Source organism: Paroedura picta, chromosome 3, assembly GCF_049243985.1.
Source record: "Paroedura picta isolate Pp20150507F chromosome 3, Ppicta_v3.0, whole genome shotgun sequence".
Lineage (NCBI taxonomy): Eukaryota > Metazoa > Chordata > Lepidosauria > Squamata > Gekkonidae > Paroedura > Paroedura picta.
The window spans coordinates 91378409-91397929 of NC_135371.1; the positions used below are offsets into that span (position 1 = coordinate 91378409).

The 19521-nt window shown below is 42.6% G+C and overlaps 1 protein-coding gene across 4 annotated transcripts in view; it reads right to left on the minus strand.

Annotated features, from left to right (window-relative positions):
* Positions 1 to 19521, minus strand: part of JADE2 (jade family PHD finger 2) — a 267094-nt gene that overhangs the window by 175601 nt on the left and 71972 nt on the right. For all 4 annotated transcript variants that reach the window (XM_077326821.1, XM_077326823.1, XM_077326822.1 and 1 more), the window contains one exon: positions 10504 to 10661. In XM_077326821.1, the coding sequence (XP_077182936.1) occupies positions 10504 to 10661 (158 nt within the window). Of the gene's footprint in view, positions 1 to 10503; positions 10662 to 19521 lie in introns of those variants that run through there.

Consider the following 19521-nt stretch of genomic DNA (forward strand, 5'->3'; position numbering starts at 1 on the left):
TCCACAAGGCAACTTTCTGTCCTTCTTCACAAAATGGTGAAGTCCATCCATGGGGAAGATTAATACACAACATCTCTCAGAGTGAAGATCCACTTTTAAAAATCTATATTTTAAGCATATATAGACAGGCAAAAGAGGATACTTGGGGAAGGAAAAAACAAAAATTGAAAAATGAGATCCCTAAATTTACAAGGATTCTTGGTACATTATGTATCCTTGGCAAGGCAAGTAAAACATTCCAAGCTGAAAGCTAACAGTGATGGACTGAAGTGACAAATGGACACCTTGATAGCCAGTATTAAAGGGGTTCATCTTTGAACAATCAGAAAATGGGGGGGGGGCTTATGCAAATCATTAATCTAAAAAGGTCCTGATCAATGTTCATGTTCCCCAGGATGGGGGAGGGGGAGGAGGAGGAATTCACCCTGCACTGAGGAAGAGGTTTGAATGCAAAGCTAAAACTGAGATGTAGAGGTCCCTTTCTGGCAGCAAAAGAGAGGTCCATCCATTACAGCCCCTAGGCCAGCCACTGCCAAAACATCCATCCATCCATCCATCCATCCATCCATCCATCCATCCATCCATCCATCCATCCATCCATCCATCCATCATCTCTCTCTCTCTCTCTCTCTCTCTCTCTCTCTCTCTCTCTCTCTCTCTATCTATCTATCTATCTATCTATCTATCTATCGCCCTCCCCGGGGGCTCAGGGCAGTTTACATAAGAACAAACAACAATACATAAAACAATCTATAAACATGTGAATAACTTTACAATAATAACTAATTATTGTAACCGTATAACAATGTAACAGTATAAATAATGTAGACAATACAACAGTGCAACAATACAAACAGGTCCAGAGCATGTTGGTGGAATTCTGAGGGAGGGAAGGGGGGGCAGGGGGGGAGCAGTCAGTCGCTGTTGATTGCATCTGGTTGCAACCAAATGCCTGGCGGAAGAGCTCCTTTTTGCAGGCCCTGTGGAACTGTTTAAGCTCCATCAGGGCCCTGATCTCCTCCGGGAACCCGTTCCACCAGGTGGGGGCTAGAACAGAGAATGCTCTAGCCCTGGTTGAGACCATGTGGACTTCTTTAAGGCCAGGGATCCTTAGCTGGCTGGTGGCAGTGGGGACATCGGCGAGGAGGTGATCCCTCAGGTACACTGGGCCCTGACCGCATATGGCCTTGAAGGTAATTACCAGAACCTTTAGTCTGATCCGGAATTCAACTGGCAACCACTGCAGTTGGTGGAGAATGGGCCGGATGTGAGACCTCCACAGTGTTGCTGTGAGGATCCTGGCCGCTGCATTTTGAACCAGCTGTAGTTTCCGGGTCAAGGCTAAGGGCAGGCCTGCGTAGAGCGAGTTACAAAAGTCCAGTCTAGAGGTGACCGTCGCATGGATCACTGTGGCTAGGTGTTCCGGGGCCAGGTAGGGCGCTAGTAGTTTGGCTTGGCGGAGATGGTAGAATGCCAGCCACACTACCTTTCTGATCTGGGCTTCCATTGTGAGGGAAGCATCCAGAATCACACCTAGATTCCCGGCGGAGCAAGCCGTAGAGAGCTGCACACCATCCAGGGTAGGCAGACGCACTTCCTTGCATGGGCCCTTCCTACCCAGTCACAGGACCTCTGTCTTTGAAGGATTGAGCCCTCTGTCCACGATCCCGGAAGAAGGAGATCAGCCATAGAAGGGCTGTCCCTTGTATTCTGGCAATGATGAGGCGGCGAGCTAGAAGCTCATGATCGACTGTCGAACGCTGCTGAGAGGTCTAGTAATATCAGCAGTAGGGGGGGTGGGAGATGCTTCCTGGTAGGCTAAGATCATCCCAGTCTCTTCAGCGACTGGGCATGCCTTGTAGGATCACCTTATTCATGAAGCATAAGAATTATGGACAGTATTGCCAAAATCCTTCACTTCCACACTCCTCTGCAGTTCCCTTCTCTGACTATCTGCTAAGAAAACAGCACTTCACCTACCAGACTTCTGACTTGGACACTGTAGCAGCAGATTACTGCAATATTAAGTCATCAAGTTGGAGAAATGATAGGGCAGTACAGTATCTGCAAAACCCCTTCCCAAGAATGAGTCTTTTCCTTCAGGTGGTATTTCCCTGGAATCTCAATTCAAAGAATCAGGTAGTAGGTGGTGTGGAAGACCTCAGTTGGAGAGGGTCTGAGTTGACAATAGTGAACTTGATAGACTGATGTCCAGTATAAGGCAGTCTCATGTTCATGTATTGTTCATTGAAAGGAGATGGCATCCATGATTTTGGCATTTTAGAAAACTGAACAGTAATTAAGGAATAAGGTTCTACAGTCGTATGGAGATATGCATTACCTCATCCTGAAGAATGCTGGTGGCAATGTAAAAGATTTTTCTCCCTTCTATGGCATCCTATCTCGACGGCACACTGGAATATGTTCCACCACATAACTAGGCCTCAGTCCAAGATGAAGTTTATGCCGAAATCCACTTCCTTCAGCGGGCTTATGTATTTCTACCCCTGTGCTGGATTGTGGCCAAAGTCTTCAGTAGTCCCCTCAATGGAACCAAAGAGCAAAGAAGTTAAACAAACTGGTTGCCTGCAAATTCTCCTCTCAAAAATGTGAATCCGTTTAGTCTGGCTTTAAATCGGCACCTCTAGGACAGGCAATGCCAAGCTATCACTTTTCATCTTGACACAACACCAAAATCAACCTTCAGCTCTAGAGCCGGACATTTATGACTCCAGACTGTGGTTGTGTATCAAAGTTGGTAAAAAAATAAATATTCCATCCAGCATTCCTTTAAGGATTAAATAAACTTGAAATTCCTTTTATAGAGTTTCTGTTATAAAGAATTCAGAGTCATCATTAAAGTTTTGTTGTTTTCAAGAAGTCCCCCTGATTCTTCCCCCCACCCACTGCCTAGGAGGAGATGTGTGCACAAGAAGTTTATTTTATAACTTTCTTCCACCAACAGCTGTTGCTGCTGTCACTGCTGGCCAAGCTGTGCCTTAGGCAGAGTTATTGACTTTACTGAAATACTTCCATCCTTTGAGGGGGGGGGGAATTTCCTGCACGCAATCTGAAAACACCTTAACATGCTTAAAATTATCCACTGAGTTCTAACAAAGCACTGATTTTTACCCATTTAACTGCTTCTTTTAGAATGACTATAGCCTCTCTTAAGTGTAGAAAGCCCAAAAGCCTTTGATAATGTTAACAAAGTTAATAGAAATAAAAATAGTTAAAAGTGGAGGTAAAGTTGCTATGAGCCAAAGTCTCCTTGAATGCAGTTTATTTGAGGTTCCTTTGAGGTTCCATTTGAGGTTCAACATTTAATGAGGAACTTGATAATGATCACAAGAAGTAGAGGATTTGAATTATCTCTAATACCCTAAAATCTTGTAGAATCATTTATTTAGTTGTATTCTGTTCTTTGATGAAGTCTGAAGCTGGCTTATCACAGCACCAAAGCATACAAATCTACTCCAGAGACATTATAGAAAAGAAAAAAAAGAAGATCATTCAGTGACAATAAGATTAACCTCATTCAACTTTCATGCACCCTTTAGTGCCTGTACCAATTCAAATATGATACCAACAATATGCCAATACTGCTCTAGTTCATGGGAGAGTCTATGGATTAGCAAAGAAGCCATTCAAAATATTTTCCACCTGATGAGTTTTGACTGTACTCAGGAATGCACGTATATGGAGCACATGCAATGATTTATTTTCTGGCATCAACACCATTTCAGGTACTATTTAATTTATTTATTTCAAACATTTATAGTCTGCTTTCTCTGAAAACTCAAAGAAACTCACATCTGGAACAGCTTTGCTGTATAATATAAAAAGCTAAGGCCTTTTCTCAAGCTTGACCTGGTAAATAAAAATGAGTATTTGCCAGGAAGGTCTTACAAAATCAAAGGCATGAGTGGCCCAGAATTTCAAGTGGAGTTAGCTTTACAGAAAAGTAGACAGTGAGGCTTCGGGTGGAACTGGGTGATCCACTTTTATTAGGCAGCGACTTGGCCTTGTGGACAACAACAGGGACTGCAGTTGCCAGCAGTGGGCCTCAAGCTTCAGAGGGGCAGACATCACCAGACAAGCAGCAGACTGTGCGAGCAGAGGGGTGTCTGTGCCCACATGCATTCCTTTTGAAGGGATGCATGTGAGGAGAAAGAGCTTTCCCTTCAGCCTAACTTCCTGGAGATGAGATGTACTTCTAGGGGATTCTCAGACCCCACCTGGAGGCTGGCATCCCTCAACCTCAGTGGGGTACAATGCTACAGAGTCACCCTTCCAAAACAGCCATTTTTGCCAAGAGAGCTGATCTTTGTAGTCTGGAGATCTTATATTCTTTGAAGTTTGGAAGTGTAGCCCCAAAAATGTATAATGTTTCCACAGCCACTTAACATATAAGAACCAACTCTTCTTCTCCTAAACAGCCATATAGTACCTCCTGATCTATTTTATCAAGAAAACATTTGATCAAGATTAGTGTAGGTTCATTTTCTGGAATTCCACACTACCTAGGTGTGCATAAACCTGACTATGGTCAAGACTACTGTGCACAGAGAGACCTCCTATTAGGGTTGCTTTGAGAAAGTGAAGCACTAAACCCACACTAAACTGTAAGGTAGCACCCGTTGCATTACAGAACGCAACGGGCTTTACTACTAGTCTATATACATAAAATCATGACCATACAGCCTGACAAAATTCTGAAGGTTCCGAAGACTCCTAATGGTGGACTATCTCACCCTGACCCCTCAGGGCCAATTGCTGCTCTCTCTCAGGATTCTACACACACTCCTTCCCTTCATGTCTGCTGTGAAGGCAGCATCTAACAGCCCCTGACTGAGCCAAGGGACGCATTTCTGAGAGCAGTACAGGAGTGTCTGTGGCCATGTGTGTAGATTCCTTTTGAGAGGACACACTTTCTCCTTCTGCTTAAAGGTTGGCTGACAGGGAGGTCACAAAAAAGCCTCTTTTCACTTAAAATACCACTGATGCAGTCCTTGCTGCTGGAGGGAAGACACAGCCAAGCCATGTGTGTCACTTCTCCACCACTCTCTGAACTTTTGTTGTGCAAATGAAACAGAAGAAAAATTATCCCCACAATAGTGTCCAGTAGGCCTCAAGTGTTTCACCTCCACAACACCCGATGTAGGAGGCTCAAGTAGTTTTTTTGCACAACAACCCTGTCCACTCTCCAAAGCAGCCATTTCTGTTTGGAAAACTGATCTTTACACTCTGCAGATGAGCTGTAATTCCAGGAGTTCTCCAGGCCCCACCTGGAGGTTGGCTACCCATGGGTTGGAAATATTCCTAGAGGTTTGAAGGCGGGGTCTCAAAATGGTACAGTGTGTCAGCACATCCTTCAAAGCAGCTATTTTTGCCTGCAGAGCCCATATTTATAGTCTAGAGATGAGCAGCAATAGTAGAGACAATGGTAGAGGTGTCCCTTACCAGCGATATGGGTCCTGCAAGTCTGTAAAGTGCAGGAAGATCTAAATAAAGAATATTTACAGCCTGAAACTGTAAGTGGAGAGACATAGGGGCTGAAGTGACTTTGACCTGATTATTAAAAATCAGTATTTGCCATGAAGTTCCTATAAAATAAAAGGGTTAAGTGGCCCAGAATTTCAAGTGAAGTTAGCTTGGGAGTTTGCATACAAAGGGTTTACAGGAAAGTAGGCAGTGATTCTTTGGGAGGAACTGGGTGATCCACTTTTATTAGGCAATGATTTGGCTTTTCAAACAACAACAGGAAGTGCAGTTGCCAGCAGTAGGCCTCAGGCTTCAGAAGGGCAGACATCAACAGTCAAGCTACAGACTTCGCTAGCTAAGCCCAGTGAAAGCGAGGTTTGGAAGTAGGCTTCAAAAGGGTAGGGAGCGAGGGATTCCACCCTTTAAGGCAATCATTTTTACCTGGGGAACTAATCTTTATAGTCTGCAGATGAACAGTAATGCCAGGACATCTTCAGACCCAACCTGAAGGTTGACTACCCTTGGGTTGGGAATATTCCTTGAAAGTGGAGCCTCAAAAGGATATAATGCCTCCACAGCCACCCAACCAGCCACATAGTGTCCCTGGCCTATTTCAGGTCAAGAAAATATTGCAGAGAGGAGGTAAGGTTGCCAGATAGGTTAGGTTCATGTTCTGGAATTCCATGCTTCCTAGGTGTGCTTGAAGCTGACTTGGGTCAGGACTGTTGTACACAGAGAGACCTCCTCTTAGGATTGCCAGCTTCCAAGTGAGGCACAAAACCAACACCAAACCATGGGCTAAAGCATGTTGCATTAGAGCAGGGGTAGTCAACCTGTGGTCCTCCAATGTTCATGGACTGCATTAGAGCACACAACGGGCTTTACTAATAGTAAGCAATAACAGGATGCCATAACAATTCAAACAATTCAGTTTTAACAGAGTTAAAATAACATACACAGACAAAAACATTGCTAAGCTTTATCCAACAATACCTTATCAATCATTCAGTCTCTCCAAAACATTATCAAAAATAAAATGCAACCATGTGCTTTCTGAAAAGCACATAGTTGCCCTCCAGTTTGGTGTAGTGGTTAGGAGTGCGGACTTCTAATCTGGCATGCCAGGTTCGATTCTGCACTCCTCCACATGCAACCAGCTGGGTGACCTTGGGCTCGCCACGGCACTGATAAAACTGTTCTGACCGAGCAGTGATATCGGGGCTCTCTCAGCCTCACCCACCCCACAGGATGTCTGTTGTGGGGAGAGGAATGGGAAGGCGACTGTAAGCCGCTTTGAGCCTCCTTCGGGTAGGGAAAAGCGGCATATAAGAACCAACTCTTCTTCTTCTTCTCCTCAGCCATGTAAACATGCTACACCAAGATACTGGCCTAGTGCTGGTGGTCACAAAACAAACTATTCTAATTAGGGCATTGAAGGAAGGAGGTTACATGAAGAGTACATCTGGAATATGGAAGTAAATAGGGATATATGGTCCTAGGGCAGCCTTTCTCAACTTTTTCACTGTTGAGAAGCCCTTGAAACATTCTTCAGGCTTTGAGAAATCCCAGGAGTGGTGCGATTGTACAGAATATGTTTAGGATGAAGACAGTGGGTCAATTACTATATATGGTCATATCACCCAATAAATGTTTAACTAATTAAAAAAATATAGATAAAATTAATTAACTCCCACCCCTTTGGGAAACACTTCAAGGGTTGTCAAGAAACCCCAGGGTTTCACAAAACCCTGTTTGAGAAAGCCTGTCCTAGGGGCAAGGGTCCCAAGTTACTGCTGTATCACGGACAGTTTAAGTCACATATTACATCTCCATAAGAATATTTTTATCAGGTATGCAAACTTTATTAACACACCTTGGTGAAACAGGTAGCCTGTGTCATTACTGTGCTGAAATGTAAATGCATTGTAACTTCCCCAGTCCCTTGGCAAGTCATCAGAACAGATAAGGATATCACTTCCGGCTAAGATGTCGTTCTGAGAGGGTTGCAGGGCATCTGCTCTGCTATCTCTGAAGCCTGACAGGGGTCAATTGCGCAAGCAATTGGCAGAAAAGAGGAGGGGTACGCAAACCCAACCTCACCTTTCTACCCAGGAAGTTCTTGGGGCCGTCTCCAATCCTTTAGGGAGTATATCTCCCTGGATTATAGGCTGTCAGCGTTTCAGGTCCAGAGGACGACTGCCATATTCTATCTCGGACTTTCTTTTCTCTCTTTAATCTTAAAGCATCTGCTTCAACCCTACACGACGATTTACTGCAAATGAACGTTGTGAACTGAGGGGAGGACATCGGCTGAGTTCCAAAACATCATTTACTGCAAGTATCTCTCGTTTTTTTTTCTCTGTCTCCCTTCCTGTATCAAAGCCCTTTGTTCCCCCCCTCCTTTTACTCTGCTCTGCCCAAAGCCACCTCGTTATGAGGCAGGCTAATTCTCCTAACTAAGCAGAAGAAGGACTCAAATCAACTCAAATTAATTGGCAAAAGCTCTTACTGCAATTGTTTTGGTTTTCGGAGATAAGAGATAAGAGCTGTGAATGGGAAGATCTCATGAGAACTCTGTTCCAGCACGAGAATATCTGCCTTACTGACTTCAATACGTCACATGCCTGTGCCAGAACGGTAGAGGATAAAACAGAGGACCTCTACTGGCCACTTGTAAAATTGTTTGAGGCAGGCTGTTGTTTTTTAAGTCAAAAACATGTCTATGTTAAAAAGATTGGCTCATCTAATAGAGAAACAAACCCAAGATTTCAAAGCATTTACAGAAGGATTGGTCAAAAATATCTTCAAGGAGATCCAAGATGGCAAGGAAGAAGTCTCCAACAGGAATGATGGATCAATAACAGTGGCTGATGACAGCTCTAAACAAGGTGGAAAACCAACAGTAGAAATCTGAAATTCTGGAGACGGAAAAGGGGATGTCAGAGTTCTGCAGCCCAGATAAGGACACCCTTTTAAAAAAGACATACAGCCATCTCAAAGCAACAGTGTACAAAAATCAATCAAAAGATATATGGATCTGTAGTGAAAGTAACCGATTTAAAGGAGCTCTTTGTGGAAAAAATTGTATTGATACTGGAGTCCAGGAGGTGCAACGGCCTCAAGATTTATCGATGCATATTCTGCGGGAAAGAGTACAACTGCACTTTCTCCAAAGGCCAATGGGACAGAATATAAGTCTACGGGAACGACAAGATGTAGCAAGCCTCGAGATGAGACCCCCTTAAGAAGACCGAAAGCTCATATTGTTCTATGTTTAATGTTAAGCATTTAATCTAAACCTGGAAACTTACTATTCTCTGTATTAATAACATATACTGTATTCTATATTTCTATTTTTATGAAAAAGGGGAAGCAGTGTTTTTGTCTCTCTTGTTTCTTTTCTTTTGTAGGCATATAGGTAATATAATCGTTAGTGTTGGAAATATAAAACGGGGTTTTCCCCCCTTATTTTTAATTTTTTCTTTATTAGGGTATTGTTATAGGGCCAAAGCTCACACTGATCTGTAGAAAACATTTAATGTTAAGCTCTCAACTTAAATCTGAAAATATACCTGTCAGGATGGCTCTTAGAATGGGTCAAATATAAATTGTTTTGTAGATGTATCTGTATTAAGGATAAGGAGAAGCTATGAAATCCTCTTGTAATTTTTTTTTCTTTTTTTTGTACATCTTTAAGGCAAAGCCCTACTTTCTTTTCCCTTCATTAGAGTATTGATACAGGGCCAAAACTCATACTGTTCTACAAGAAATGTTTAATGTTAATCATCTAACTTAAACCTAGAAATATCTGTTAGGATAGCTCTTAGATTATATCAAGCAGTTAATGTGAGGTCTATGATCTCTGAAGTAGGTTGATTATTAACAACTTCTCTTTTGTATATCTAAATAGGCCTTTTTTTTAAATGTAGTGGAAATGTGGATGGCTCTTAGACTCAGTTTTGGGCAAAAGTTTATATCATTGTGTAGTTAATGTGGGGTCGTACATTTTCAAATGATGATTATATTTTATATTTTACTGTTTTTTGTATTAATAACTCGTATTGCATTCTATATTTCTATCTTTATGAAAATAAAAAACTTGTATATATAAAAAGAATAGATAAGGATATAAAATACAGCTTGTACTTGAGGATCATTACCTCTGCATGACCTCCACATGGCACAGCCTGCAGTCTTCATATATCTTGTTTTTAACTAGCTACTGGTTGGATTTTGGTTGCCTGAATCCATTCATTACCAGGAATAAGGGGTCATTATTTTCTCTTACATACATGGGTATCATTGTCAAAGCCATGTAATCTTTGAGCCACCCCATTGTATATGATATCACATTCCTATTGCTCCGATCCTGGCAGCTGCAGCATCAACGAGAAAGTAGTTGGATCCACCTTCCATCTCAGAGCTCAAAGTAGCTGAAGCTGCTGTTAAGTGTTACTTAGGCTCCTCAAACATTACTATGTAGACAATTTCTAAATGTTATTCTCCCATAGGAACCTACCCATCCACTCTGGCCATCTTCAGAAGCCCTGCTTTGGGTCCCCAGTTGGCTTTAGGCCAAGTGGGTGGCAACCTAAGGAAGAGCCTCATCAGTCGTGGTGCCAAAACTTTAGAAATCGCTCCCCAAAGAGATTCCTCTGTGTCCTTCTATTGTTGTCTGCCATCAGCAAGTGAAGACTTTTCAATTTTGTTTGCCTTTCCCCCAATAGCTTTATTGGCCCTCCCTGTTATTATATGTTTTTTATGGAACTGTTTAGGTACATGTACTCAAATCTGATTTAAGGCCTTAAATGTTTTATTGTTGAAATATTTACTTCCTCCTATTTTGGTGGAAAGCCAGCACAGAAATGTTTAAATAAATAATTCTGAAAGTTCCTCAGTGAACACAAAGGCAGAAATGTGCAGTGTAAGTAACATACTTGGGTGAGGCGGGTGGGGGGGTGGGGCTGAACTACCTCATTACCACACACTCTCACTCACAGACGCCTCATGTAAACTTACCTAACCACTGGTTCTGGGATTGTTTCAGTATTTGCAGGCACCTGAACACCTTTCTCCCACTCCTGCCTCCAGGGATCGGCAAGGATGTAGTATTCATCTGGGCTCAGCTGGTACGAATCTGGAATCTTCATAGCTGTTATCAGATCGGTACGAAAAACCTGCAGGAAAAGCCAGTGCTGCAGTCAGAGGCAGGACAAATTATTGAAACACTACAGTCTCTGGAAGCAGATTCTCAAGTTTCTACCATTCTAGGTCTCAGATAATTGAGGGATAATTTCATGTGCCTAGAACACATGAAAACAACCATGAGCAGTGAGTTAACTTCTATATACAAGTCAACTATTCTATGAATCCTGAATATTGCCAAACAGAGCCACTGTCAAGGATCCTTCGGGCTAGTTAAGCACAACAGACTTTGAAGAAAGAATAGGGGTGAAAGGAAAAGTATACCCAGCACAGCACGACAAAAGGCTTCCAAGGGAGTATCTTTCTATCACAGAAGCTCTAATGGGTACTTACTTGCTCTACCAGAAAACTATATGTCAGCATGGTTTTACTCTTCTTGCTCAAGGGAAGAGCTACTAGAATGATTAAAAGGAGGCTTCATGAGCCCTAGCTGGATTTTTTGTTTGTGTCCCTGTTTCAGTACTTAAAATTTTGAGTCATACCCATCAACTCCTCATGGACTGCGCTAGTTTCTTTAGCTTACAGATACTGTGGTAGAACTATTCCAGAGAATAGCAGTGTTGCCTTGAAAAGATTATTAGGCTTAGCTCTGAGGCAAAGATGTTATTTAAAACATTTTATTTTTGGCCCTCACATTGGAGAACAGTGTCAACTTTTAAAACGCTCTCTATGTTGTGTGCATGTATGGGGGGGGGGGAGCAACTAATACCAACAAGGAGGAGGATCAATACAGGACCCCAATGAAAAAAGTCTTAAACTCCCAGTGGAAGAAAATAATGACAGGGTGACAGAGGAATCTTGAATAATACAGTTTTGGTGACATGACCTAGAATAGTGGTCCCCAACCCCCGGTCCGGAGACCGGTATCGGTCCGTAGATCAGTCGGTACTGGGCCGTAGCCCCTCCTCATCCTCCTCCCCAGCTGCTGCCTCGGGGGCTGCCCTGCCACTCTGCCGCTGGCTCACGTTTGGTGCTCTCCGGTGGCTGCCATAGCTGGGGCTCCCCTCTGCTGCTGCAGCAGAGCACCTCCCAGTGGGTGGCGGGAAGTCAGGGGCGCCAGCGGGAAAGAAAACGGAGCAGGGGCTCAGGCGGCAGTGGCGATGTCCCTCGGCAAAAGGCTACCCCAACCCCCAGGCGTCAGTAAAATTGTCAAGTGTTGACTGGTCCCTGGTGATAAAAAGTTTGGGGACCACTGACCTAGAAGGTCCATTCTTGTGTTGCCAACTGCCTAACAACAGGCCCCCTGAAGATGACTGCAGTGATCAGGAAGGTTTGTATGACAGTCCTTAACGACTTAGAATTGGGCCTGGAAACAAACTAGAAGCCCAAGCAAATGGAACACAACTGGAGTGATATGGTCCCTGCAACTCAATCTTGTCAGAATTCTCACTTGATATTTGATTATTATCATACTGAACCATTAATGTGTTGTATATTTGATAGAGTAAGCAGAAAGACTGATTTCCCAAAGCATTTCTCCAGAGATGTAATGTATTGTAGGATTGGAGTGTTTAAGTGTCCTTTATCACAACCCACCAGAACTCCAAGGTTCTGTGCTAATAATATATGTCCTTTTGTTTATGACAAAATTTGGTTTTTATTTTCTATTTCTATAGACACATGAAAAATGCTTACACACAAATAAAGAGGTTCCGAATGCCATCTGCTGCTTGCCAAAGCAGTATCAAAGATAAACAAGGGAAGGAACTGACTGACCAACAGAGCATCAAGAACAGGTGGTGGGAATACACAGAAGAACTGTACGCATGCATAATGGAAATTTGCTCTCTTCAAAATTAAAAAGAAATAGAAATAGAACTTGAACCAGCCATTCTTGAGGAGGAAGTCAAATGAGCCTTGAGTCAATTGTGAAACAACAAGGCCCTAGGCACTGACAATATATATGTAGCAAATTCCATTTGCGCCCTCTTCCTCCCTCTCCCTCTAACATGATAGTGGGGTATTGTTAGAGCTGGGGCGAGTTTGCAGGTGTGTCTTATGGGTTTTTATGCATGTAATCTGATTTTATGTCTCTTTTTAAGGGGATTTTATTCAGATGGTTGTAACCCACCAGGTGCCTTTGGGGAGCAGAGGACAATAACCTGAAAAATAAACAAACAAATATGTCACTTCTGGGAGAAACCCAGAAGTAACATAGGGAAGCTCTAGGAATGGTTCTATCACAGAGTTTCTTCTGATTCCTAGAGCTACACCACATAATTGTTTTTCCCCAGAAGTAAAGTAGCTGCACACAGAACAGTCCCCTCCAGTGTCCTTGCCCCTGAGCCTACCACCACAATGATAGGGCAATCCTAGTTGTGAAGTACAGTTGTAGTAGTGTTTATAAAAATCTTGGCATTTGCTGTCATGAAGTATGTTCTGTGATGGGCAAGATGAACATGGAGATCACTTTGTCAGGAAGTGTATAAAAAGGGGGAGATTACTTATTTAGTTTTGTTTGTTTGTTTTTTAAGAATAGCTCAGCAGAACAGGTCTCCAGACAGTCACGGGAAAAGCCTAGCTGAAGCGCTTAAGTTAGTTTTGGCTTCAGATTGTGATTTAAATTCCCTTTAATGCTTGCAGTTAGAAACTGGCTTTCACTGCCTCCCCACCGGACTGGAGCTTTTCACACGCACAGGATTCTAATGACACCATCCTTCCCTTTTCCCAAGAGCCATCCTAAATGGAACAAGGCCTGGGCCTATTCAGAATCCCATGCCAGTCTATTCAATGGGATTTTCTCCCAGGAACGTGTTTTTTAGAACTCCACCATTAGTCGTCTAACTTCCAGAACCAATGTTTACTGAGCGCACTAAGGCATTCAAAACATGCTCACAGTTCCTTGTTCTCTATCAATCAAAAAGGAACCAAATACTATACCATCATCTCAGAAAGTGCAGAAAGCTTTTTTTTTTTAAAGAAAAGGGCGGAATGATAAGTAAAACGATGTCATCTACCCTTGCTCATATGTTCAGAGCCCACAGCCACACAGATTCTCGGTGACCTGTGAAACTGCTACACCAAGATCTGTGCAGATGCACCATTATGAGAATACTGCAAGCCCTATGGATGCTGACAGAGCTCATCTCCCCCTTCCCAATTTGCTTCTGGACATGCCCAAATATATCCTGTGAGAAGAAAAAGAAATAACTCTCCAATGACAGCAGAATACATATCATAATAAATAAAGCTTTTCTACTAGGAAACAGCCTGAGAACTATGATTTGACTACAACAAGCCAGCCTCTCAAGGAATAAAGGATCATTTGTCAATGAAAATGGATGATTTCTTCTTCCGTCTGCCACTTGTTATTATTTGAAAAAATAATCTACAAAACCAGCAATAATATCCAGGCAGCACCTAGTTCCAATCAGTCTACCTCTGCTGACTTCCCTGTCACCTCACACAAGGAGGGAGATGGATCAGGTGTTTTCTTCAGGTGCCATTTAATTTGTTTTTAGTGCTTAGTCTCAACAACCTAACGACTGCTCAGGGCACACTGTGATAAATGATCCAAAGGCAGTTTTATACTTCCAAAACAAAGCTAAAAATGTTCCAGAAGGTTTGGAAACCAAACTGTTGCAAGAAGGGGGACATTTAACGCTGGCAGAGACCCAGTATTTAGGTCAGTTCATTTACTCTTTTGAAGCTTCAGCTGATAACTCAATTAAAACTGAAGGGCAACATAAGCAACCTTTCCTATAAATGGCACAGCCCTTCTTTGTACACCAAGCAGTACGTTCTGCCCACTACATTTGTCTGGAGAATGTTTCCAGCCACATCTAAGCAAAGCAAAGCTGAACCAGCCGCTGACACTGTCGGGATGCATCTCCCAATAAAAACATAATTAACAGCTGCCTCTTTATAAGTCTGGGCTTGACAAAGGTCAGCTTCCCTTAAGTCTCTATCTGCCAATATGTAATTGTTAAAATGCCGCAGTAGCATTTGATTATGCTGCTGGTGTGAAAAAATTAAAAATGAGATTAAGATAAATGCTAATTAAACAGGATCTGCAAAAGATGTCAAAATCCTTGCAGTTTTGCATATCTGGGTTATCAGGCAATACGACAGCTCATAAAAAAAACAGCGCTAATCTAGGACCTTTTCTAAGTCATAATGAACACTGTTGCCCTTTTAGAAATAAATTCCATGTGCTTGCTGTTCCCTGTTGCTACATCAGGCTGGAGGCTGATTTAAGTTACTCAATATTGCCAAGTGACTATCTCCTAAGGGGACAGAGCAAACAAGATAAAGCAAAGCTTTTTACCCTGCCTACAAAGCTTCCACCAGACGCCTAGTCTGCTAAGTACTATTTATCAATCATGCCCCATGACAATCTGCCCACTATGCATTGTACATGTTTGGATGACAGTATTCAATGTCAAGCTTCAAGCTCAGTTCTTTTACTCCATCTCCAGCTACACTCAAGTGATATGATGCTTCATTATTTTAAACATAAAGTTGCAAATATGTTAACATCAAAGCAGAAAGGTAGGGAGTAGTCAAAGATGGTGCTAAAACAGCTTGAAAGGGAATTTGTTTTGGATCAGCAGTGACAGAATGAAGCAGAGAATGAAGATCTTCATGAAACAAGTAGGAAATCTGCCAGAGCCAGTGTGGTGTAGTGGTTAAGAGTGGTGGCCTCTAATCTGGAGGATTGGGCTGGATTCACTACTCCTCCACATGCAGGTAGTCACAGTTTTCCTAGGGCTGTTCTCCCAGAGCAGTTCTTTCAGAGCTTTTTCTCAGCTCCACCTACCTCACACAGTGTCTGTTGAGGGAAGAAGAATGATAGGTGATTGTAAGCTCCTTTGGGAGTCCTTCAAGCAGAGAAAAGTCGGGCACAAAAGCCCAGCTCTTCTTCTTCACTGTACTCAGCTTCAGCATGATATACAGGAAGAGCTAACAATAAGACTGCTGAAGAGAAACATGTACAGAAGCATAAGAGAACTTGCCGCTGGAACCTCGCTTGCTGTTTTTTTCTTTTATCAGCCACAGTTCAGTATTTAACACAGTTCTACTCTTCTGCAGTGGTAAGATCAGCAATGAAGAGAGGTGGCCTGGCTCTGTCAGTGTGTTCACTTGTTTCTCCACACACGTGTGGTCTCAGCAGGTGGGAGAGGAGGGACTTGAACATAAACGTGGAAGCAGAAGCCAAGGAGAACAAGCAAGATCTAGAATGAAATACAGCATATGAGAAAAGCAGAGGATCAAAGATCAAGTGCCTTGGGGTTTGTTCATGAACTGAAAGAGTCAGGTGGCCGCAGGGGGCAAAGGGCAGCCACAGGGAAGTCTGAAGGGTAAGAGAAGAAACAAGTGGCAATTATCTGAAGTCCTTAGATTTGTTCAGAAAAAATACTGGGGGACTTTTGTGAGAACTACTGCACTGAAGTGACATGCCTATTCTCTACCGATTTGCCTAATCCTGTCTTAAAACATCATAACCAAGAACCACATGCTGAAGCTAAAAGAGCCATAGGAAAAAAACGTTGAGTGTCAACACTTGGACTCTTTACCTTCTCTGCTCCCAGGAGTAATTGCTTGCTGGCTCCAATACAATACAGAAGCATAAGTCTTGAGACTTGCACTCTGGGGTAACTATCCCCTTCCCTTCTGCTTTTTCATCATGTAGCTAACTAGACTCTGTTCAGCCTTGCTTGGCCCATAGGGCCTGCAGAGATGCTACGAACAAAACTGAAGCGGGTATGAGGCTTCATTCACAGAATGACAGTTATAAACTTGCTAGTGTCCCTTCCACGCTGCTCAGAAAAGTTTGAAGCTCCTCTCCAGAGCAAGGGCCATAGGAAATGGAAGTGTTGCGATCTTGGCAGGAAAGAACTCTAGCCATGGTCCTGAAACCAACATACGATTGTCCAGCTGAAGCAGGTTTCAGTTCTGGCTTCGATCCTGCCAAAATCGAACTCTCAGTATCAACGAAATCATTTGCTTTGGCTGTTCCTTTTGACAACCGACAGATTTATTTGCAACAGACATGTATAGAATTTAAACCAACATTCTTAAATCTCCTACGGATCAGAGCATTGTCCGGCAGCTGCCGATGGGGCCCTGTCAGACCATGCTGTACTTGCCTAGGCACATATGCAGAATTGCGCAATACAAGAATGAAGCCATCCACAGAAGTAAATGGCAAGCTGTTTGCAGACTCTTTTTAATACAAGGATGATACCACAGATGGGAATCTCCAATGGCGTGAATCTCCCAAACAGTTTTAATAGGGGATCAGGCAATAAAAGCTAACTCCATCTAATCTGGCTGTCTATCTGTTTATATCTTCCCAACTAAAGCAGCGTCTGAACTCCCACTCAATGAACCCCTACAAAGGGGAAGATCTCAGTCACAGACCAAATGTCAGCAGAGCTAAGCGTGCCTCTGTAATCGCTGTTATTGTTGCAGTAAAGTGCTTTCCCGCCTCACCCTCCCCACCATCTGGAGGCCTTTCTGCAGAGGGTGGGCTGAAGAGAGGCCATGAATGAAGATGAGCAGCCTGCCTAATTGACGGTCAGCTACCTGACAGTTTGCTGCTTTCGCTCCATTCACCCTCTCCCTACACTCCCCACCCCACCCCCCTTCTGTGCTCGCAGGGCACACAGGCGGGAAGATCAAGCATTAAAAATCAATCACTCCGGGGTTCTTTCTCTAGCAGCAGGTGGACCCATCTTCTTCCTGACATATGCCTTGGTGAGAATGGAATCTTTTGTTTTTCAAGGGAGCTTGGCTCCTTACCATAAAAATAAAATATGTTTTGTTTCGCTTCCAGATGCTACCTGCAGCCATTTATTTAATTCATTCTTCAAGCATAAGGAGGGCTTCTTGGCAGCCAGGCAGCTCCTCTGTATTTGAACACAACCTCACCTGATGCAGCTGTCGGAGGCATCTTTCCCCCCTGTCCCTTGAAAAAAGCTTACGGTGCAATACTTTGATTATCTAATAAGTCAGGGTAACTGTTGCAAATGATTCACAACATCTCAAATTGAAACCTGCAGGATGGGCAGTTTTTCCAGAACCGCAAGAATTATTGTTTGGGACATTTTCTCATCAGACTCTCCACATATTATAAGCTTGTGTTCCTTCACTAAATCTTTCCACTCCCCAACCCCCAATTCACTCCGGCCTTCCAAACAAGGATTGGGATAGAAGATTAGTCCTAATTTTATGCCCGAGAAGTATGATTGCATCTATTTCCTTCAAGATGATAAGGCAAGCTGCTGCCTGGATTTGCAATATTGTCACTTCATTTATTTAGTCTCCATCCGAAAAGATAAGCCTGCACATGGAAAGGCAAAGGATTATGTCACGAGGATGCTGCATACAACTGAATATACACAAATTATGAACAATCAAAGCAGATCATTTAGGGAGTGATACCATGCTGCAAATATTCTTTAAAAACATACACAAAGACATGCAACACACAAGAAGATCAATTTTTGGAAAGATACCAGCAGCTAATATACCCCAAATGTAATCTGAATTTATTTTGTTTTGAATTATCTGGGATTGGGATATGGGAAAAGACTCAATTATTTTGCTCAAGCTCTTCTGAATTATTTATAGAAGCTAAATAAAGAATAAACTGGGCACTGATGAAGTGAGGACCCGGCGGTGGAAAGGAAGGTGCATACTGGAAAACAAGCAATTTTCTCTCAATAGGACTGTTTATTATTTTCTTCCTTCTGCAGAAATTGACAAATTATCTTTAAAGGTCTGCTGCTTAGCAACACCAGTTCCACTGATCCTCTTAGAAGATGTTAATTACTTCTCCAAACAATGAGAACGGTTTAAAGGGATACATATCTAATTTAGTATTGAAAGAAATTGGTGAGGGGAAAATGCAACTGACTGAGACTGTAACAACCAGACTCAAACAATTCTCTGTTCTCTGTATTGCTTATATGTTACTGATCAATGGAAGAAAGCAATTGCTATTTATATGTGTAATTGACTGTATCAGCAACTTGTTTTAGGGATCTTTTTTTCATTTGGCCTACACTCAACCAGTGGGCAAGATAGGATCTATTCAAGAAAAGCTCCTGTTAACACAAAACCCCAAGAAAAATGTGTGATGCACAGACTGCGTTCATGTCCTTTTGCTTTCATCTAGAGAGGAAATCAAAAGTGTGAGAAGGAAGGAAACTCTTTTCAAAAAAAAAAAAAAACTTGGTGGTAAAAAATCATTTATTATAATCCTTTTTGGCAAAAACACACACACAGCAGCTTACAGTATGGTCAAGTGCTAAAATCACAAGGAAGTAATTTATTGAAGCCACCAGCAAGTAAAACTAAGACTAACTACGAAAGCAGAAACAGCATTCGAAAACAAAAAACATGCAACATTTTTCATCTAGACTGACCCCAAACAGTATGCAATCTATTGAGTTTTCCAGAACTCTTCATCAGGCTGGGGCCAGGGTGTGACTAAATCCCATCAAAAGCAATTCTGCTTGTTTGCGTCAACAAACATGTTCCTTTGATTTCATGGGGCTTGGGCACTAATAATTTGGCAGGGATCAGGAACTCTGAGGATATTAATAGTTCAATTAGTAGCTGGCTGATTACTGGCCTCTGACGATGTTCATGTTCTTCAACTGAATGCCTTTCTGTAATCACTTTGGAGCTCTTCTTGCCTAACCCGGTTTTATGAATAGAGAACTCATTCACCTAGAGAATGCTTCTAACCCCTAGAGAACCTATAGGAAACATCTGCATCTATCGAAGCCTGTCAGCATCCTTGCACTGGGAAGCTCATGTAGGGCTGCAGGTGGCAGACTGGCAATCCCTCCTTTTGAGTTATTGGCTCTGCCTCGGCTACTG